At 37.1% G+C, this 23,633-nt stretch overlaps 1 protein-coding gene across 6 annotated transcripts in view; it reads left to right on the top strand.

The window, feature by feature from the left end:
* Positions 1-23,633, top strand: part of LRBA (LPS responsive beige-like anchor protein) — a 559,344-nt gene that overhangs the window by 43,098 nt on the left and 492,613 nt on the right. For all 6 annotated transcript variants that reach the window (XM_036315411.1, XM_036315409.1, XM_036315413.1 and 3 more), the window contains 9 exons: positions 3,940-4,171; positions 4,860-4,960; positions 8,691-8,786; positions 14,229-14,350; positions 14,439-14,565; positions 15,259-15,378; positions 18,170-18,316; positions 20,172-20,369; positions 20,550-20,683. In XM_036315411.1, coding sequence (XP_036171304.1) covers positions 3,940-4,171; positions 4,860-4,960; positions 8,691-8,786; positions 14,229-14,350; positions 14,439-14,565; positions 15,259-15,378; positions 18,170-18,316; positions 20,172-20,369; positions 20,550-20,683 — 1,277 coding nt within the window. The remainder of the gene's footprint in view (positions 1-3,939; positions 4,172-4,859; positions 4,961-8,690; positions 8,787-14,228; positions 14,351-14,438; positions 14,566-15,258; positions 15,379-18,169; positions 18,317-20,171; positions 20,370-20,549; positions 20,684-23,633) is intronic.

The following is a 23,633-nucleotide window of genomic DNA, read 5'->3' as shown; positions in this document are numbered from 1 at the left end:
TCAGTTTCCAATAACTATTAGAAAGGGTTAACATGACATACTGTAGACTCTGTATGTTTTTAGGTATAATAGATATGCGTGCATATAGTATATCAAATATGCCACACATTTGTGTGCAGCAATTTCTGCCATCAATTTTCTCCTTGAAAGACATATTTTATAATATTTAAAGCAATGGATGAATATTTAAAACACCTGTCTCAATGTTGCTTTCACAATATCAACTCAATTTAAAAGCTGATAAAATATTTGGGTTGTCTTTTTTTGGAAATTACTTGCAAAAATTATTTTATAGCTTCTTGGAAGGGTGGTTAATGATGTAATAAACATATCAAAATGAAAGATTGATGTAAGTAATATTATGGTGAAGGTAAGGTCTCTTAAGTTAGTTGCAACTTGGAGATATTTAGTTCTCTGTGAAGAATGTCCCAAAGTATATATACTAAGAACTCTCCCTTTGCCCTCTTTCCTAAAAATTATCTTTTCAGAGACAAGCACTAGTTTCTTGTGTATCATTCTTAGGTATGTGTCTGTCTGTATGTTTTATGCTCATATAGTAGCCTGCTATTCACACTTTTCCACTTTCATTTTCTCACGTAATGTATTTTATTTTTAAAAATACATATTTTTATTGATTTCAGAGAGGAAGGGAGAGTTAAAAACATCAATGATGAGAAAGAATCATTGATTGGTTGCCTCCTGCACGTCCCCTACTAGGGACTGAGCTCACAACCCAGGCATGTGCCCTTGACTGGAATTGAACCTGGGACCCTTCAGTCTGCAGGCCAACGCTCTATCCACTGACCCAAACCAGCTAGGGCTCACATAATGTATTTTAGATATTTTTTCATATCAGATGGAGCTGCTTCATTCTTTTCAATGGCTGCATTATATTCCCTTATGTAGTTATACACAACTTTACTAACCATCTATATATATAAAAGCCTAAGTGACTGTTACGACCTGTCGACCGAATGACTGGTCGACCGGTCACTGTGACGATGCACTGACCACCAGGGGGCAGATGCTCAACGGAGGAGCTGCCCCCTGGTGGTCAGTGCGCTACCACGGCCAACCTCCCGTGGCTGGCCAACCTCCTGTGGTCCCTCCCCACAGCTGGCCAGGCCGAGGGACCCACCCATGCACGAATTCGTGCACTGAGCCTCTTAGTTACCTTATGTTTTCTTTGGGGGATTGTTTCTTCTTTTTTCTATTCAAAAAATGCTAAAATGAAGTTTTTTATTCAAACATTACTGAAATGTTCTACAGATACATCTTTTGAGATTGATCCATATCATTAACTGAATCAGTAGTTTCATTACCAAATATTTTCTAATTTATAGTAATTTTTCAGTTGAAGCTCTTTGTTTCTCTAGATATAGATTATATAATCTGAAAATAATTGTAATTTCAAATCCTCCACTGCTGCCTTTTGACTAAATGTGACTTCTGTATCTTTAGAATAATATCAAATGATAGTGAAGATACTGTATCCTCGTCTTGTTTCTAACTTTCATGAGAATCATTCCAGTTTCCCTTTTTGAGCATGATGCTGGCTTTTCAGGTGTGATTGATGCATTTTATTATTAAAGGAAGTCTTTTTCTATTTATATGTAGGAAGTATGATGGAACTATAAAATCACCATTTAGCAAATGTCCATTTAGTAATAGCAGTCGCAGATGAGATTCATCAGTGGATTCTTAAAAGTTTGATGAGAAACAAAATATTTGTATAGTTTGAAAGTATTTCCCACAAGTGCTTTTAAAGTGGAAAAATCTGATAGACACCACCTTAAACAAATTGATTCAAGCTAACATCACCAATTGTGAGACATATTGACATCAGGTACCATCAGGTACCAAAAATGCATAACCTGAATTTAAACATGAAGGAAACAATGTAGATAAGACAGTCTATAAAATACCTGGCAAATATGCCTCCATAGTGTCAAAATCATGAAGTCAGAGAATGCCTGTGCCACTGTCTCAGTTTGGAGAAGAATAAGGGGATGCTGATCTTGGGTCAGAAAAAGGACATCAGTATGACAAGTGGCAACATTTGAGTAATATTTGTTAATGGTATTGTGTCAATGTGAATTTCCTGGTTCTAATGATGCTACTATGATTATATGATACTAGAGGATCAGTGCATGAAATTCGTGAATGGGTAGGGTCCCTATTGGCTGCCGGGGCCTTTCTTTGTTCCACGCCGCCCTCTGGTGGTCAGCACACGTCAGCGAGTGATCGAACTCCTGGTCTCCTGGTCGAACTCCCAAGGGGATACTTTGCATATTAGGCTTTTATATATACAGATATTCACATTAGGGCAAGCTGAGTAAATGGTGTACAGGAACTATCCTATTTTACAACTTTTTGAGCCTTTGAAATTATTTTAGACTAGAAAAAGACAAAACAAGCAAATCATTTTCACAAAACCCCCCAAAAAGTCTATTTTAGAGTTCTTGTGTAGCTACAGAATTTTTGGGTGGACTAGGGAATTGAGCATGTATACTTCATAACCAGGACCACAGCTAGATGAATTGGCCCAATCACACCAAGGGGCTCTTTTAGCAGAAACCCAGCTGTCATCTCCTTACAGTTCTTCTTACTGATGATGCAAGAATTGTACACTAAAATCTCGTAGAAGGACCAAATGCCTTTACCATTCTGCTCGCTAGGAATTCTTATCTCCCTGCATGCAGATACTGTGTTATGTTGTTCATTTTTCTGGTTTTTCTTTCTCCTGCCAGTGTGTATCTTTGGCAGAACCTGGGACACATATTGATCTCTGGTTGCAAGGAGATTTAATTGATTTCCTAATTCTGAACTTTTCTTGCTTTCCTGGAGTAATATCTATTTGGTTATGTTTGTTATAAGCGATTGGCTTTTGTTTTGTGAAGTTCACTTTCTCCTAATTCTTGTCCACCTTTTGGGTTTAGGAATGCATAATGAAAAACTAAGAAGTGTTCAGAAGTACAGGAGTATGTATAGGTGATATTTTAAAAATCTACTTTAAAAGGCTAGTTCTGCATCCTGATACTAAATCTTTGTTTAATCATGTACCTTGATTTCACATAGGTAACTCTGGCCTGCAGAATTTCAAGACTATTAATAACATATAACCATAATCTGTATGTTGAAAACTACAAATACCAGTAATGTAAATTTAAAATTCTAAAAAAGGATAGCTTTGCAAAAGTAATTGCAGAAGCATTTTAATTCTTTTAAACAATTGGGATTTGTTAAAATTTAAAAAACCTTCTGTTTGTGGGAGGCGGCTATGGGTGAGATGGCAAGGTGGGATAGGTCAGTACAGTTTTCTCTGGATGGATTTTCTGATAGTCAAGTTAATGAAATAAATTTTCTTGATTTCTGACTTTGGGTGTGTGACTAAAGTTATCCTGATGATTGACAGGGAAGGAGAGGCATCAAAATGTATATGTATAGTAAACCGTGGATTTGACAAATATAAACTTTGACTTTTGTGTTTGCTCTGAGCCATTTTTAGTTTTCCACTTTTGCTGTGAACTCATACCTTTGATAGGTAGTGAAGGACTTTTAGGTTGCTGTGAGTATTTCACAAAATTTATAATTCATAACTGAAATATTGAATTAGAAGCAGTTATAGAGCTAAGTTAGATCTTTATTCATAGCAGGGCAGTAGGTAGTGATTTACCTGACACCTCATGTTTGTTTTTGTTGAAAAAAATATTTGCATTTTTATATTCCAAGTCTTGCTTGACTTTGTGTTATGTTAACTTGAAGATTTCTTTGAGATTTTTATAGCTGTGTGTGTGTTTAACAAAGACCATTTTAATGTTGTAGGACCTAGAGAAGAATGTGTACAGATAGTAATTGCCAAGCTAAAGCGTAGGAGCATGCTCCAGGTACATTGAATGAAGAAGTACTAATGCTTGTAATTTTTTTTTCTTTTGGAAGTTGGTAGGTGGGCAGTTTGATTTGGAAATGAATTTCATTATCCAAGAAGGTGAGAGTATCATCTGCATGGTGGACCTACTAGAAAAATGTGACATTACTTGCCAAGCAGAAGTTTGGAGCATGTTTACAGCCATTCTGAAGAAGAGCATACGAAATCTTCAAGTCTGCACTGAAGTAGGCCTTGTTGAAAAAGTGCTTGGGAAAATTGAAAAAGTCGATAGTATGATAGCAGGTATGTTTTTTTCTATGGTACAATGGATGTGAAGAAATAAAGGTTGATTTTTAAGTACTGTATTTTTCTTGTTTAGTAACTTGAGGTAATTTATGCACTCGAGGGGGCGGTTGTCCCTCAGCCTGGCCTGTGCCCTTTCATAGTGTGGGAGCCCATGGGGGATGTCTGACTGATGGCTTAGGCCAGTGGTTGGCAAACTGCGGCTCGCGAGCCACATGGTGGCTCTTTGGCCCCTTGAGTGTGGCCATGAAGTTTCAATCGCACTGTACATGCGCGCCTGCATGTGGTATTTTGTGGAAGAGCCACACTCAAGGGGCCTCAGTTTGCCGACCACTGGCTTAGGCCCACTCCCCACCGGAGAGGCTCCCGCTGCCGCTGCTGCGCTTGCCAGCCATTAGCCCGGCTTCTGGCTGAGCAGTGCTCCCCCTGTGAGAGTGCACTGACCACCAGGGGGCAGCTCCTGTGTTGAGCATCTGCCCCCTGGTGGTCAGTGCGCGTCATAGTGACCAGTCGTTCCGCCGTTCAATTTTCATATTACTCTTTTATTATATAGGATATTTATTTAAGAAATACTTGAGCATCTAACATGTAACTGGAACTCTAGTGTCTGAACTCTTAATCACAGTATATTTTAATCCTTCAAGAAATATAAGTAGCTTAATTATTTTATTGTTTTCTTTGTTTCCAGATCTTTTAGTTGACATGTTGGGAGTGCTGGCTAGCTATAATTTGACAGTTCGAGAACTAAAGCTATTCTTCAGTAAACTTCAAGGAGATAAAGGACAATGGGTAAAATAAACCTAAGTACTCTTTGATATTTGGAAGTATACAGAGGGGTTAGATGTCAAATTGAAGAAAAGGGATCAACTAAAATAGCATTTAGATCTATACAGATGCTTTGCCATGACTTGACACAGATGTGGATTAAGGGAACTGAGTGTTTTAGGCAATAAATTGGTCCTTCTTCACATTGCTATTCTTCACTATATAGCCAACATTTTTTTTTTTTTGATGAAAAAGGTAAGGACAAAAAAAAATAAAAGTTTTAGGTTGCAGCACCCAAATTCTTTTTCTGTTGATCTGAGTAGTATACCTGTGGCCCTTACATATGAATGACCCACTCAATGAACAAAAAAACAAAACACCTTTTCAGGTAATTGGATCCACCTCCTTAGATGCAACTTAGTGGATGGTGTGGTGGTCAATTTATTTTGAACTCTAGCTGCCTTATCAAACTGTTTCTTTCTATTACTTAGTTATTTCTCCCTTAGAATACTAGCAAATATTTTCTCCATTTTGATTGCATTTCTAGGCTTACTTTAGTGCCCTTTAGAGATTGTTGTTCACAGCAGCTGCTAGCTAATCCTTAATCTAGCTCTGTTTAAGTGTATTTAAATTTGTGCTCTATGTACTCTGTTGTATTAAAATGGTTAGACTGTTTAGTTTATTTGTATCAAACTCTAGTTCTCTGGCTACTTTTAAGATGTTATCACTAATTTTCAGCAATTTTTGTTTCTTTATATGGTTTACCTTGTGTTTATCCTTGTTAAAGTTCTTGAATCTGTGGGTTATACTATAATTTTCATCAAATTTGGAAATATTGTGCTTATTATTTATTCAAAAATTTTTGGTCCCTTCTCCCCTTCTTCTGGGACTCCAATTACATGTAGCATGCTTGTTCTCTCTCTCTCTCTCTCTCTCTCTCTCTCTCTCTCTCTCTCTCTCCCTCCCTTTAATTTAAGAAAATTAATTCATAGAGAGGGAGAGAAAGAAAGAAACATCAATGATGAGAGAGAATTATCGATTAGCTGCCTCCTGCATGCCCCCTACTGGGGACTGAGCCTGCAACCCATGCATGTGACCTGCCCAGAAATCAAATAGTGACATCCTGGTCCATAGGTCAATGCTCAATCACTGAGCCACATTGCCCAGGCACATGTAGCTCTGTTGAGTCTCCCACAGTCACTGAGATCTTTTCACTTTTTTCCCAATCTTTTCTCTTTGTGCTTCATTTTAGATTGCTTTATTGCTATATTTTAAGGTAACTTATCTTCTGTACTGTGTTTATTTCATCCATTAAAAATTTCAGATTATTTTTTCTGTAAATTTCAGATTTCAGATATTTTTTATTTCTGTAAATTTGGTTCTTTTTTTAAAAAAAATATATTTTTACTGATTTCAGAGATGAAGGAAGAGGGAGAGACAGAAACATCAATGATGAGAGGGAATCATTGATCGGCTGTCTCCTGCAAGCCTCCCACTGGGGATTGAACCCACAACTCGGGCCTGTGCCTTTGACTGGAATTGAATCTGGGACCTTTCAGTTTGCAGGCTGACGCTCTATCCACTGAACCAAACCGGCCAGGGCATTGGTTCCTTTTAATATCTTCTGTTTTTATCTCATTATGTCCATGTTTTCTTTTAAATCATTGGGAATCTTTAGCATATTTTATTTTATTTTAAAATATATTTGTATTGATGAGAGAGAATCATTGATTGGCTGCCTACTGCACACCCCATACTGTGGATTGAGCCAGTAACCTGGCCATGTACCCTGGCAAGGAATCTAACCAGGACCTCCTGGTTTATAGGTTGACATTCAACCACTGAGCCACATTGGCCGGCCTTAGCATATTTTAATAGTTGCTTTAATGTTTTTACATATAGAAATTGTGTATCAGTGGGCACGAACATTTTTAAAAACTCTTGCAACGTGAACACCAAATTATTTTCTGAAGGGCTTTCCCATTGTATAATCTCTCAGCAGTGTCTGGGAAGGAAAGTGCTTATCTTTTTTTTTTTTTTTAATATGCTTTTATTGATTTTTTTAGAGAGAGGAAGGGAGAGGGATAGAGAGATAGAAACATCAATGAGAGAAACATCATCAATCTGCTGCCTCTTGCACACCCCCTGCTGGGGATTGAGCTTGCAACCCTCCCATGTGCCCTGACCGGAACCGAACCAGTTACCTCTTGGTTCATGGGTCCATGCTCAACCATTGACCCACACTGGCCGGTGAAAGTGCTGGTGTATTTTTGTTGATTGGTTTATAGAACAGGGAATTTTGAAGAATGACTTCTCTATATGGAAATCCTATAATACTGTATTTTTTATTTCAGATGCAGAGTTAATTTTTGTTATTTCATTTTGAATTTATTTTAAAAAATGGGTGTGATTGTGGTTACTTGTTATTAGACTTTTATAATAAGGAATGTGGTTGATGGGAAATTTCTTGATCACTTAAAAGTCAAGCTTTCCACCCAGCGTTTAGATAAAATACTGCCGAACTCTTTGGACAGTTAGTAATAACTTAGAGCAGCAACCAAATACGATGAAGGGGAGCCAGTGATTTCACTTATAGTAGGACATGGTTTTGAGCTTTTAACAAAGAGGACTGTACTACACTTTATCTCATTTGCTTGTAAACTGATTAAAATGATAATGTATATCTGATTGACCTTTGCTTTTTCTTGTAAATGTAAGTGAGGTTTTTCACTTTAACTGTTGGTTGTTTAATGCATCAGAGGAGATTGTGGGTCAAAGAGGCATTAATCAAATAAATGTAATGTCACAACTTATATTATACGTGCTATATAGTGAGGTATATGTAGAATGAAATATTATAGGGAGATTTGATTTAGTCTCAGAGGTTAGGGAAGACTGCCCTGAGGAAGTCACCATGAAGATAAACTCTAACGGATGGGTACGTTTTGTTTAGTTATAGGGCAGGGAAATAGGCTTAGTGAGAACATTTTTAGCACAAGGAATAGCTTGTGCTCAGGCCCTGTTATGACAGAGAAGGCATTGTGGATGGAGTGCAGAGAAGAGAAAGTTGAAATGCAAAATGAGGCTAACAATGTAGGTAGAGGTAGATAAAGTATCTTGTAGGCCATGTTAGGGGTTTTGGTCTTTATTTTAAAGGCAATAGGAAGCTACAGGAAAGAATAATATCAAGGTAAAATTGTAGTGGTTAAAAGCATAGACTCTGGAGTCAGACTGAGTTCTGATCCCATCCTCTTCACTTACTACCTGTGTGACCCTGGACATGTTCTTCTGCCTCAGACACCTTCTTTATTGAATGGCTTAACAATTCCTACTGTGGTTATAAGGTTAAAATATTTTATTTTTAACATGCCCTTAAAGATAGAACCAGTAAGCATTATTTATATGTGAAATTAAAAAGTGTTTTACAGAGGGGTGGGTGGTGGGTTGATTTACTTGGTAATTTTAAGAGATCATTTTGTTGCAGTGTGGAGAAGAGTTTTAGGTGTCAAATGATATTGGCTCATATTTACTAAATACCTCATACATCTTATAGTATTTCAAAAAGATGGCATAGAGTTTGTTTGTTACTTATTTAAGATAGTTGAAAATAACCTTTCTCTGGTTATTTTATGCTTTTTAGCTTATAGCATTATTTGGTTATTCTTGGGTGTATTGAAGTATGACTATATGAAAAGTAAGTATTTTTGTTTGATGGTACATAATATGGTTAATGAACTGGTGATTATTTTCATAGCCTCCACATGCTGGGAAGTTGCTCTCTGTGTTAAAGCACGTGCCTCAGAAGTATGGTCCTGATGCCTTTTTCAACTTTCCAGGAAAAAGCGCTGCAGTAAGTAATCTTAATGAGGAAGTCACTTGGAATGCTTTCTTTTGCTCCTTTAAAGTACAGCCCTGTAAACACCCCTGCCAGGTTCTGTATTAGGTAGAAACTTCTTTACACCACCTTAATCCTCACAGCAATGGTGCATGTTACTATTTTACTAACAGTTTTAGAAGTGAAGAAATAGAGGTTCAAAGAACTTAAGAAACCTGCCATCTCACACCTTGGGGCAGCAATAGAATAAGAGCCCAATTCTTTTTAACATAGTCATGGTGTCTTATGGACTTCGCTCTGCATTCCAGATGTTTATATGTAACATTTTCACTTTTATCTTTCTGAACGTCTTTATTTAATGTTATATAGTTCTTTATTTCTGTTTCTTTTCCACCTGGTGTGCAGAATGAGAGTAACTCTTCGACTTGTGAGTTTCCATATTATACCAGTCTCAAGTATTCTTATAAGCTGTTGATCAGTTTATAAATAAGATGATTATGTATGATGATAGCACCTGCAATGTTTCAAAACATTATAGGACTAAAATCCTATCTAATAAAAGACAAAAAGGGTAATTAACCGTACCTCTGCTACGCTTCCCATTGGCTAATCAGGGTGATATGCAAATTAACTGCCAACCAAGATGGCGGCCGGCAGCCACGCAGCTGAAGTGAACATGAGGCTTGCTTGCTCCAGTGATGGAGGAAGCCAAGGTTCCCTGCCTGCCCCGGCCCAGCTCTGAGCTCCACTGAAAGCAACTAAGTTTTAATTATAGAAGCTAAACAAACCACAGATACCTGCTTTCAGCCGGCTATGGCCTCAGAGCTGGGAGCACCAGTGACAACAGAAATGTTTCAATTATAGAAGGTAAATCCCAGAATTAAAAAAAAGAGAAAAAAGGGAGAGGCTGGGAGCTTCAGTACCGGCCAGCCTAAAAATGGCCCTCAGCCCCTCACCCAGACTGGCCAGGCACCCCAGTGGGGACCCCCACCCTAAAGGGAGTACAGGCAGCCTGGAAACAGCCATCAGCCTCTCATCCAGGCTGGCCAGGCACCCCAGTGGGGACCCCCACCCTGAAGGGGGTGTGACCAGCTGCAAACAGCCATCAGCCCCTCACCCAGGCTGGCCAGGCACCCAAGCGGGAACCCCACCCTGATCCGGGACACCCTTCAGGGAAAACCAGCCAGCCCCCACCCATGCACCAGGCCTCTATCCTATATAATAAAAGGGTAATATGCAAACTGACCCTAACAGCAGAAAGACTGGGAATGACTGGTCACTCTGACACACACACTGACTACCAGGGGGCAGATGCTCAATGCAGGAGCTGCCCCCCTGGTGGTCAGTGTACCTCCACATGGGGGAGCTCTGCTCAGCCACAAGCCAGGCTGATGGCTGCCATTACAGTGGTGGTGGTGGGAGCCTCTCCCGCCTCCTCAGCAGCGCTAAGGATGTCTGACTGCAGCTTAGGTCTTCTCCCCGCTGGCAAGTGGACATCCCCCGAGGGCTGCAGGCTGCCAGAGGGATGTCTGATTGCCATCTTAGGCCCAGTCCCCCGGGGAGCAGGCCTAAGCCAGCAGGTGGTCACCCCGAGGGGTCCCAGACTGTGAGAGGGCACAGCAGGTGGTGCACCCGGCCTCTAGTATTTATATATGTTATTTATGGAAGCTTTTTTTTTTTTTAACGTTTTCATTATTATGTTGTTCTGCCTGTTAAAAGCAAATGTTTTCTTTTAAGATATTTCAGCCTGTTATTTTTCTGAACTTACCTTTTATTCATTTTTTACTTTGGTTCTCATAATATCTTGCTTGTTAGACTTTCTGTAGCTAGGCAATACCTGTAAAAATAAAAGTGTTTTAAAAGAGTAATATTTGAATTTTTTACACAAAATAAAACTTCTTTCTTTGGAATTTTTTATTGCTCATATTGTTTTTGCTTTATATTTCCTTAATAAACATTTTAGATTTGAAGCTTTCCAGAGTAATTTGACTCTGTTGGCATTGAGCTTATCATTTGTCTTGAACATTAAAAATTTATTCACTTGAGATTAACCATTTTTAATGGATGTTATAATTTTATTATTTATAATTCTCTGAGACTATCATGTGTCTGTTGCACTTACATGTGTCTTGAAATTGGGGCCATTAAGCTAGAAAGTTTTTGGAACTTACAGTGAATAGATATTTTAAATATATTTAGTGACTCATTTCTTTCCTTTAAACATAGATTTTAAAGGGAAGTTAAAACATTCATGGGTAAATTATTATTATTTTTTAATCCTACCTGAGGACATGCTTATTTACTTTAGAGATGGGGTTGAGGGGGGGAAGGTAGGAGGGAGGGAGGGAGGGAGGGAAGGAGAGAGAGAGAGAGGAGAGAGAGAGAGAAACATTGTTTGGTTGCCTTCTTTACTTGCCCTGGCTGGGGATCCAACCCAAAACCCAGTGTGTGCCTTGACCGGGAATTGAACCCACAACCTTTCAACCCACTCTGCCACATTGGCCAGGGCACGGATAAATGTTTTTACAAAACTTTCACATCTTCTTCTATTTTTTTGGTGAGAGAGAACATATATACACAATGAATATGAATTTTATTTTTTTTTTAATCCAACATTCTTTAAAATTAGCCTCTTGAAGTCACAATAGGATTATTACATAAATTTGGCTCTATGATGTTTTCATGTTTCACGCAATATTTTATAAATTTAAAAAGAATATATATGTGTATATGACATATAATTGTGTATGTGATAAACAAAGGCTTGTGTAATAATGATTTTTTTAACAGATTTATTGAGCTATAATTGACATACTACACAATTCACTCATTTAAAGTGTATAATTGAATGGTGTGTGTTCACAGAGCTGTACAACCATCATTACAGTTAATTTTAGAACATTTCATCATCTCCCCAAAGAAAAACCGTATTCATCAACAGTCACTGTTCATTTCCCCCAAAATCTCAGGCCTAGGTACCCACTACTCTACTTTCTGTCTCTATGGGTTTGTGTATTCTGGACAATTCATACAAATGGAGTCATACAGTATGTTTGTGATCTTTTTTTTTTTTTTTTTTTTCACTTAGCATACTGTTTTCAGGGTCTGTCCATGTTGTAACATGTAGCAGTGCTTCATTCCTTTTTGTGACTAATATTCTAATGTAAAAATATACCTTGTTTTGTTTAATCATTCATTCACAAGTGGATATTTGAGTTGATTTCACTTTTTGGCAAGGCTGCAATGGGCTTTTGTGTACAAGGTTATGTGTGACATATGTTTTAATTCATCTTGTGTGTGTGTACCAAGAGTGGAATTGCTGGGTCATATGGTATATGTTGAACAATTTGAGGAATTTCCAGATTGTTTTCCACAATGGCAGTATCATTTCACAATCCCAGCAGCAATTTAGGAGGGTTCCAATTTCTTCACATGCTTGCCAACACTTGTTAATGTCTGTCTTTTTTATTATAGCCATCATAGTGGGTGTGAAGTAGTGTCTCGTTATGGTTTTGATTTTCATGTTTTTAATGGCTAATGATGTTGAGCATCTTTACAAATATCTTTACTGGCTCTTTGCATATCTTCTTTGGAGACATGTCTACAGATGTTTTGTTCATTTAAAATTTTTATTTCTCTTTTACGAATTGTGAGAGTTCTTTCTATATTCTGGTACATGTTACTTATCAGATACATGATTTGCAAATGTTTTCTTTCATTATTTTGCCTTTTCACTTTAAAAAAATATTTTTATTGATTTCAGAGAGGAAGGGAGAGGGAGAGATAGAAACATCAGTAACTAGAGAGAATAATTGATCGGCTGCCTCCTGCATGTGCCCCTGCTGGGGATCGAGCCTGCAACCTGGACATGTGCCCTGACCGGGCACATTGAACTGTGATCTCTTGGTTCATAGGTGGACACTCAACCACTGAGTCACACCGGCCAGGCTCTTTTCACTTTCTTGATGGTATCCTATAAAGCACAAAATTTTTTAATTTTAAATATGTCCAATTCATATATTTTTTCTTTTGTTGTGTTTTGGTGCCGTAATTAGGAAACATTTTCCTAACCCAGTATCATGAAGATTTACTCTAATTTTTTAATGAGAGTATTATAGTTTCAGTGTTTATATTCACATCTATGATCCTTTTGGGGTTAATTTTTATATCTGATGTAAGAAGTGGTCAGCTTATCTCAGCACATTTGTTTATAAAATGATCCTTTGCTTAGTGATTTGTCTTGACAGACTTTTGAAAATCTACTGACCATGAATATAAGATTTATTTTTGGGCTTTCTGTTCTATTCCATTGATCTGTATTTCTATCCTGTACCACACAGCTTCATTACAGTAGCTTTGTGCTGTAGGTTTTGAATTTTCTGTTAATTAGTACTCTCTAGTATTCTTCTTTTTTAAGATTCTGGGTCCCGTGGCATTACTATAATCTTTTAAATAAAAATTTAAAACAAGTTGTAAAGTCATGTATATAGTGACTTCTAAATACAGTTTAAAAGTGTGAAAAAAATGTCACAAACAAATCCTCTTCAACTTTATATTTGTTGTTACAAAATAACATATTCCAAGCTTTTCCCTTAACTTTTAATTCCTTTTTTGCGCACCTTTCCCGATTCTGTTACCTTTACATTTCAACAACAAAGTTGCACTTTGCTATCACTACCTATCACTTTTATTTTTTTTATTTTTTTAATATATTTTATTGATTTTTTTTTTTTTTTTTTTTTTTTAACAGAGAGGAAGGGAGAGAGATAGAGAGTTAGAAACATCGATGAGAGAGAAACATTGATCAGCTGCCTCCTGCACATCTCCTACTGGGGATGTGCCCGCAACCCAGGTACATGCCCTTGACCGGAATCGAACCTGGGACCTTTCAGTCCGCAGGCCGACGCTCTATCCACAGAGCCAAACCGGTTTTGGCACCTATCACTTTTAATTGGAATCTCTTTGATATGTTTTTTTTTTTTTTTTAAATATATTTTATTGATTTTTTACAGAGAGGAAGGGAGAGAGAGATAGAGTTAGAAACATCGATGAGAGAGAAACATCGATCAGCTGCCTCCTGCACATCTCCCACTAGGGATGTGCCCGCAACCCAGGTACATGCCCTTGACCGAAATCGAACCTGGGACCTTTCAGTCCGCAGGCCGACGCTCTATCCACTGAGCCAAACCGGTTTCGGCTCTCTTTGATATGTTCATTGTTATTTCATAAATAAAGCAAACAAATTAGTGTGTCCAGGAGGTCACATAGGGTGTTTCTAATGTTTGATTAAATATCTTTATTGCATATTTTAGAAATTATTAAAAGTCTTCTTCCAGATAACGATTCTAGTTATTTTAATCATGACACAGAATAATAAGCATTATTAAATATCATTTTCATGATTTCACTAATAAAGTTTTTCATGTGAGTCAATAACTCAAAAAATTTTTTTTTTAGGCCATTGCATTACCTCCTATAGCCAAATGGCCATATCAGAATGGTTTTACATTTCATACCTGGCTTAGAATGGATCCTGTAAATAACATCAATGTGGATAAGGATAAACCCTATTTATATTGGTACGTATTTCTTTTCCTTAGTGTTAATTATCTTACTTTGAAAATGAGAAGGATATTTAGAGGTAAAATGAAAACCTATTCTCTATAGTTTCAGAACCAGCAAAGGTCTTGGTTATTCTGCTCACTTTGTTGGGGGCTGTTTGATTATAACTTCCATAAAGTCGAAAGGAAAAGGCTTTCAACACTGTGTGAAATTTGATTTCAAGCCACAAAAGGTATGTGATCTTCTGAGTCATAGTTGTGTTAACAAGTTATACTGGCCTTCAAGATGCTTTGTTTGAATATTATTGTCATAATATGTGGTATATCACAACTCTGTTAATACTGCTTCAGAAAATGAAGTATAAATCACTGGACAATTATTAATCTCTCTGATTTGGATAGTAAAAAGGGTGGGTATTTAGTTATTTATAGAGTTTAAGCAAAACACATGGTGACAATATCAATGGCAAAAATTTTAGTATTATTACTACCAGTAGTAATATGTGTTGTCTTTAGTACTTTAAAACTTATAGATTAATAAGTGTTTTATAAAAAATGTGTATATATACATATATAGATAGTTGGGTATAAAGATAGATGGGTTGACAATTGTGGAATCTAGGTGGTGAGAAAGAGGGTATTTGTACTAAACTTTAAACTTTTGAGGGGTTTATTTGAAAATTTTCATAATAAAACATTGGAAAATAATTTCATGATTAAGTTCTTATCCTCTGAGAGCTCCCTTGATTAAATATTACAGAGGCCGAATATTGATTTAATATAGTTAGTCATATTATTTTTTTCATTGTAATTTATCATTTAATTTGTACTAGTTATCATCAATGTGATTGAGTTATTAGAAGGATTATTATCTATCCCCCTCTCTCTCTCTCTCTCTCTTTTTTAAACTGTTCTTGCTTATTCAGTGGTATATGGTAACTATAGTGCACATTTATAACCGATGGAAGAACAGTGAGCTTCGGTGTTATGTGAACGGTGAGCTAGCTTCCTATGGAGAGATAACATGGTTTGTCAACACCAGTGATGTAAGTAGTTTGAAATGTTAAGATGAAAAAAAAAATTATTTTAAAAGCATGAACTTTTCAAATAAATATATTTTACATTGAATATAAATTTTAGAATACTACAGTGGTGTGTTTTTATAGCCTTAGTTTGTCTATCATGTTTTAAAATTTTTATTTTTATTGTTGATAGTATAACAGGTATCTCCCATTTTCCCCCCTCTTTGCCCACCTCTTCCCAGCCCCTACCCTTCTTTCTCTCCTCCCCTGGCTTTCACCACACTGTTTTCTGTGAACATGGGCTATGCATATATGTTTGTTGGCTAATCTCTTCAAGAATAGAACTGTGTTAATGTGTTACATAAGGTATTACTCAGTTCTTGCTATAAAATTATTCTGTATAGGGTAGAGATAAAGATTTATAGGAAACATTGGGCATATCTTGAAAGTGTGTGTCATTGGTCCATTGTTCAAATTAAATGTGTGAGATTTACTACAGGGTTCTGATAATTTTATAAATGAGTTAGATGATGCATACTTACAAATTTTGCATATAATATGTAGCTGTTATAGGTAACTATCAAGTTATAATGTTTTCAGGATTCAAAAAAAGATCCATATGTTAGAATTAAATTTAAATATCTTCAACCCCCAGGTTATATTCTTAAAAGAAAGTTTAAGAAATACAGGTCAGCCCTGTTGGCATGGCTCAGTGGTTGAGTGTCGACCTATGAACCAAGAGGTCACTGGTTCAGTTCCCAGTTAGGGCACATGCATGGGTTGCGGGCTCGATCCCCAGTGTGGGCGCATAGGAGGCAGCTGATCAATGATTCTCTCTCATTATTGATGTTTCCATCTCCCTCTCCCTTCCTCTCTGAAATAAATAAAAATACATTAATAAAATAAAAAAAGGAAGAAATGTAGACCAGGGAAATGAATACAAAGTGTGTATCACCCATTCACCATTAGCTCCTTTTATTTTTATATTTTCTTTAAAATTTACCTTTATTGTTGAAAGTATGTCCCCTTTCTTCCCCTGTTAACCCCCTTCACCACGCTCCCACCCAACTCCTCCTTTTATGTATATCTTATGCTATATGTATTTACATATTTATAATGCTAGTCTTAAGAGCTCAGGTTGTTGTAACAGATTAGGTTTGAATATCAGCTCTTTGAATATCTGTCACTTAATGATTATATGACCTTCCTTAATCTATTAGACCTCAGTTTTCTCCACCTAAAAATGGGTATAAAATATTATCTATCTCAGAAGATTAATGTGATTAAATGAGATACTGTTCAAAGATCCACTAGCAGAGTGCTCAATAACTTTTCTCATTATTGTATTGTTTTTTAAACCTGTTTTTTCCTCACATTAAACTTTATGAAGTGCTTCTTGCATTACAGGCATTGTAATAAATATCTTTATTTTCTAAAAGCCCCAATGTTGCAAGATAAGTACTATTTTAATCTCCATTTTACAGATGAGACTGAAGCACAGAGAGGTTAGGTAACTTGCCAAGATCAGCAGCATGGTTTGTCTTTAGAAACCAAGTGCTATAAGGTCAATATGTGTTTTTCAGCATTCTTTCTAATAGTTTCCAGGTATACAATGATACTTTCAAAGAGATAAGAACAACTTTACTTCTTGTCCTGTGTTGTACACATGGGTTTTCTTTTTTTTCTTTTTCTTTTTTTTTTTTTTATTATTAGTTAAGGTATTACAAATGTGTCCACATCCCCCCCATTAACCCCCAACCTCCCCCCCCACATGGGTTTTCTTAAATGTGGTCTTTGCAACCTGGACATTGTTAAAAGGATTTTTTTTTTTTTTTTAGAAGAAAAAAATACACCTGCCTTTCTGGATTTATACATTTCTTTTGAGGGATTGCCTCTATTCCCATGACTTTACTCATCATCTATATCTTGATGTCTGCAAAAAGCTGTCTAAAATTTTATTTAATATTAAGACTATATGTGAAATCAATATTCTATATAGAAATCATCCCTCCTGTCAACAAAAACCTTGGGATTTTCTTGCATTAGAACACTAATGTGGTGGAAAGTTTTGTTGTATTTTGTTAAAAAAGAAAATAAAACCACAACTATCCAGTGCAAAAAAAATCTGCTTTTACAGTTTTAACTTTTCACTAAACCTGTAAAACCCTGTTGACAGTTGTTTCTCTGTTCACATTAGCTCACAGTAAAGGCAGATTCATTATGTCCCAAACTTAGCTCTTTTTTTTTTTTTTTAATATATTTTATTGATTTTTTACAGAGAGGAAGGGAGAGAGATAGAGAGTTAGAAACATCGATGAGAGAGAAACATCGATCAGCTGCCTCCTGCACATCTCCCACTGGGGATATGCCCGCAATCCAGGCACATGCCCTTGACCGGAATCGAACCCGGGACCCCTCAGTCCGCAGGCCGACGCTCTATCCACTGAGCCAAACCGGTTTTGGCCCAAACTTAGCTCTTGATTTTCCTCCTTGTTCCAAAGCCTGCTCTTCTGTCTGGTTCTGGGGTTATCCAGTTATGAACCTTCAGAGTTCATAATGAAATCTCTGACTGTTTCCTACATTTACTTTGTCATCAAGTTTTGATTTTTCTAATTTTGTAAATGTGTCTTATCTGCTTTTCTGTGAGCTATTTCTTGATCACTACAACAGATGGGAAAGAATGAAGTGTAATGGCTAAATGAATTATTTTAATCTATTTGTATTATAGTTTAGAATGAACATTTGTACCAATTTAGGTTGTTATTTCTGGAGAAGGTAATTTTTTCCTAATACAATTTTCTGTGTTCTTTCACAGACTTTTGACAAATGTTTCCTGGGCTCGTCAGAAACAGCAGATGCTAATAGAGTATTCTGTGGTCAGATGACTGCAGTGTACCTTTTTAGTGAAGCTCTTAATGCAGCTCAGATCTTTGCTATTTATCAGTTGGGCCTGGGATACAAGGTACTTTACTTGCTGTTCACTGCTTAACCAGTATTAGTTGAGCTTGATTCAAAGGTGGGGGATGCATGGGGCAACTTACTTTGGCTTGCAGCCTGTGTATGTCAAAGTAATCATGGGCACCACAGGGAAGTCACAGGAGTCCAAAGGGTACTTTAAATTTTTGAGGGAAATACAGTATACTTGTCACATGTGGGGCAGTAGCTCAAGTTTCAACTTTAGATCATGCTGCATTTCTTGTAATGATATTAATCTTTGCACAGCTAAGTTTTCAATAGTTACTGAGATAGAAAGCTATGTGGGACCTCTGGCTCCTAACTGTACTCCTAACTGCTCTCCCCTGCCAGCCTGATCGCCCCCTAACCGTCTCTGCCTTGGCCCTGCCACCATGGCTTTGTCCTGAAGGTCGTTCGGAAGATGTCCGGTCTAATTAGCATATTACCCTTTCATTAGTATAGATAGCCAAGAAGTTGAAGTAACCTAATTGTCCATGAACAAATGAGTAAAGAAAATATGGTATTACATACAATGGAATATTAATTAGCTTTAAAAAGAAGGAACTTTGTCACATAGAGTAACATGGTGAATCTTAAGAACATTATGCCAGTTGCAAAAAGACAAACACTCTATGATTCCACTTAAACAAGTTACATAAAGTAATGAAACTCATAGAATTAGAAAGTAGAATGGTGGTTGCCAGGGAATGGGGGAGATGGAAATGAACTGGGTATTGAATTTCAGTTTGGCAAGATTTAACAGGCCTAGAGATTTGTTGTATAATGTGCATATAGTTAATACTACCATACTTATCCTATCTAATAAAAGGGTAATATGCAAATTAACCATCACTCCATCACAAAAGATGACAGCGCCCATAGCCACAAGATGGTGGTGCCCAGTCCTCCCAGCCCCGCCGGAGTCCGCCAGTCCTGGTGGGGCGGCCGCTGAGAGTGGGAAGCGTGAGTGGCCTGGCGGAATGCTTGCTTCATCGCTGTGGCAACGAGGCAAGCGTTCCACCCCGGCCGCGGAGGGCCTTTGGGCAGGGGGCATGGAGTGGCTGGGTTGGGGGGGGAATGCGTTGTTGCCCTGCAGATGGGCCTCTGGGCTGTGGAGAGCCTCTGCACAGCGGGTGTGGAGTGGCCAGGTCCTGCAGAGAGCTACTGGCACACAGATTCGTGTGCAGGGCTACTAGTCTATATAATAAAAGTCTAACAACCGTTATGATGGAACAACCAGAACGATCAATCACTATGATGCACACTGACCACCAGGGGACAGATGCTCAATGCAGGAACTGCCCCCTGGTGGTTAGTGCACCCCCACAGGGGGAGCGCTGCTCAGCCAGAAGCCGGGCTTACAGCTGGCGAGCACAGCAGCGGTGAGGGAGTGCAGCTCTCTCTTGTCTCTGCAGCATTGCTAAGGAGCAGTGAGCCAAGCGGTAAGCAGGTGGATGGTAAGGAGCAAGGGGTCCTGGACTGTGAGAGGTCGCAGGCCAGGCTGAAGCCCCCCCACCCACCAGTGCATGTATTTCGTGCACCGGGCCTCAAGTAGACTTATAAAATTTATCATCTTAAATATTTTGTGCTTTTTACTAAAGGTTTTAAATACTCACACAATAAAGACAAAATACTCTGTGTATATACTGTTCTACAGTTTTTTAAAATGCAAGATTTTTCCATTATATTTTTAACATGAATTCAGCCCACTTCAGAATTAAATGTGCAAGCTCATCCTAGTTGATAGTGTTAGGAAAATGATCAGTGGTGTGTCTCCTTAAATTTTTTTATCTGTGGTGCTTTGTATCTGGATTTTCTTTTTGTGGCATTCTATCTTAACTGTTCTACTTTTTTATTTTTAGGGTACATTTAAATTCAAAACAGAAAGTGATCTGTTCCTTGCTGAGCATCACAAACTTTTATTGTATGATGGCAAACTCTCTAGTGCCATTGCATTCACATACAATCCACGTGCTACAGATGCCCAGCTTTGCCTGGAATCATCCCCTAAGGACAACCCTTCAATTTTTGTTCATTCACCACATGCACTCATGCTCCAGGTACTAGCTAGAATCTTTTAAGAATATTTTTAATGGTAACTTTTGATGTTTTATTGATGTGTATTTGGTAGCTTCTATTAAATACATGCAATGTAACATTCTGTTGTCCTATTATGCTTTATTTTTAATTGTTTTGGAAATGAAATCATTGGAATGTTTATGGTTCTTCTATTTTATAAGGATGTGAAGGCAGTTTTAACACATTCCATCCAAAGTGCTATGCATTCAATTGGAGGGATACAAGTGCTATTTCCGCTTTTTGCACAGTTGGATTATAGGCAGTACTTATCTGAGGAGGTTGACTTGACTATATGGTGAGTGCCTTTGTTTTTTTTCATTAATTTGTTGTGAGTTACTGTCGTTATCGTCCAGTTGCACAGTAATTTTTCTGCCTTTTAAATTTGTTGTATGGTTAAAAAAAGAATATAATTCAAAGAAACTTGTGAACTATAAATGTTATTACAAATTCATATCAATAATAATAGTATTGATTTAAATTATTCCTTATCAGTAGGAAATATAGAAGCTCTAAAAGATTTTTTTTTTTTTTTTTTTTTCCCGGCTGGCATAGCTTAGTGGTTGAGGGTCGACCTATGAACCAGGAAGTCACAGTTCGATTTTCGGTCAGGGCTCATGCCTGGGTTGCAGTCTGGATCCCCAGTGTGGGGCATGCAGGAGACAGCCAATCAATTATTCTCTCTCTCATCATTGATGTTTCTCTCTCTCTCCCCCTTCCTCTCTGAAGTCAATAAAAATATATTAAAAAAATAAAAAGTTGTTTTTTAATAAAGTTAGAAATAATGGATTTATCAGAAATAAATACATTTTTGTATAATCTAATTAAAAATTTTTAAATTGTTATTTGGCAGTGACTTATGGGAATTTAGCTTTTCATATTTATTGATTGCATGTAATTAAAATCTAAAATTTTGATGTTCTATAATAGGTGCTTTAATCTTTTTTATTAGATTGTTTGTTGGGTACATTTTGTCTTCTGTATTGTAGTGTTTGAGTCTAAACAGGCAGAGACTTATTAATTCTAGGACAAGTTATAAAGCTTTGAAGAGGATGTCTAAATGAATTTTTCATGATTCTGTAGTCTAGTGAAACTATTTACAGTAAAATAATTACATTTAATTTATTATTTGAGTAATTTAGAGGAGTTTCCCATTGTCCCTTTTGGAACTCTTTCTCTAATTTTTGCTTTTATATATAACTTGAAGTCTACTACCATTGCATATATTTAATAATGTAATAATTTTTTCCAGAGTATTTTTTGGAAACAAAATGACTTTTTCTTTTTAAATAGGAATGAAGTATCAAATCTAGTATTGTTGATTTTAGAAAGTGAAAATGATTCTTGACATATTACTACTTCATAATTTTTTTTTTTTTACATCCTGGTCTAAAATCTTTGTTATAAAGCTTAGTTATTATTTTTTTAATTGGTTATCTTTTTCTCTTCTGCATCTTTATTGGAATTGCTGATAGTTAAAAGCAATTTTGTGGAGGAGGCTGATTGCCAGTCATGTTTTCTCTTTTTTTGTGGGAAAGTCTCAGAGCCTTTGGAAAAAAGGCAACAGCTGACCTTATTTCATTCCATTTCAGGTATCTCTAAAAGTTGTTAGGATGGAAGCATGGCTATTCAATTTTAAAGTCTTTTCAACTGCTTGTTGAATTCTGATTTTCCTGTTGGGATAATGAACACAGTTCTTAGTGTTTGAGGATTTCAGTTTGTCTTCAACTTAAATGTTTTCTATTTTTTTAAATTGATTTTTAAAGAGAGACAGGAAGGAGAAAGAGGATGGAGAGAGACAGATCAATTTGTTATCCCACCATTTATGCATCCATTGGTTATTTTTGTATGTGCTGGGACAATGCTCGAACTGACTGAGCTACCTGGCCAGGCTCAACTTTACTTTCTTATATTCCCTTTTCTGAACCCTGTGCTCTATTCAAAGTAGGCCAGTCTGGAATCCTAACACTTTAAAAAAAAAAAAATCTTTATTGTTCAGATTATTACAGTTGTTCCTCTTTTCCCCTCCATAGCTCCCCTCCACCCAGTTCCCACCCCACCCCGTGCCCTTACACCCCCTACTGTCCTCGTCCGTAGGTGTACAATTTTTGTCCAGTCTCTTCCCGCACCCCCCAAACCCCCTTCCCCCCAAGAATTGTCAGTTCACTCCCTTTCTATGCCCCTGATTCTATTATATTCACCAGTTTATTCTGTTCATCAGATTTTTTTTATTCACTTGATATTTAGATTCACTTGTTGATGGATATGTAATTGTTGTCACTTTGTTGTTCATAATTTTTATCTTTACCTTTTTCTTCTTCTTCCTCTTCTTAAAGAATACCCTTCAGCATTTCATATAATACTGGTTTGGCGGTGATGAACTCCTTTAGCTTTTTCTTGTCTGTGAAGCTCTTTATCTGACCTTCAATTCTAAATGATAGCTTTCCTGGGTAGAGTAATCTTGCTTGTAGGTTCTTGCTGTTCATCACTTTGAATATTTCTTATCATTCCTTTCTGGCCTGCATAGTTTTTGTTGAGAAATCAGCTGACAGTAGTATGGGTACTCCCTTGTAGGTAACTGACTTTATTTCTCTTGCTGCTTTTAAGATTCTCTCTTTGTCTTTTGCTCTTGGCATTTTAATTATGATATGTCTTGGTATGGTCCTCTTTGGATTCCCCTTGTTTGGGGTTCTCTGCACTTCCTGGACTTGTAAGTCTATTTCTTTTACCAGGTAGGGGAAGTTTTCTGTCATTATTTCTTCAAATAGGTTTTCAATATCTTGCTCTCTCTCTTCTTCTGGCACCCGCATAATTTGGATGTTGGTATGCTTGAAGTTGTCCCAGAGGCTCCTTACACTAGTTTCATATTTTTGGATTCTTTTTTCTTTTCCAGTTGGGTGTTTTTTGCTTCTTCGTATTTCAAATCTTTGACTTGATTCTTGGGATCCTTTAGTCTGCTATTGGATCTCTGTATATTATTCTTTATTTCAGTCAGTGTATGCTTAATTTCTAATTGGTCCTTTTTCATATCCTTAAGGGTCTCACTAAATTTCTCGGAGGTTTCTAGAAGATTCTTGAGTAACCTTATAACCGTGGTTTTGAACTCTATCCAGTAATTTGCTGTCCTCCATTTCTTTTGTTTGTGACATGTTTCTTTGTCTCCGCATTTTGGCTGCTTCCCTGTGTTGATAGAGTGGCTTTGAGGGCTTGGTGTCCTGTAGGGCCCAGTGGCTCAGCCTACCTAATTA

Source organism: Myotis myotis, unplaced genomic scaffold (genome assembly GCF_014108235.1).
Source record: "Myotis myotis isolate mMyoMyo1 unplaced genomic scaffold, mMyoMyo1.p scaffold_m19_p_6, whole genome shotgun sequence".
Taxonomy (NCBI): domain Eukaryota; kingdom Metazoa; phylum Chordata; class Mammalia; order Chiroptera; family Vespertilionidae; genus Myotis; species Myotis myotis.
This window is presented reverse-complemented; position numbering and strand designations above follow the sequence as displayed.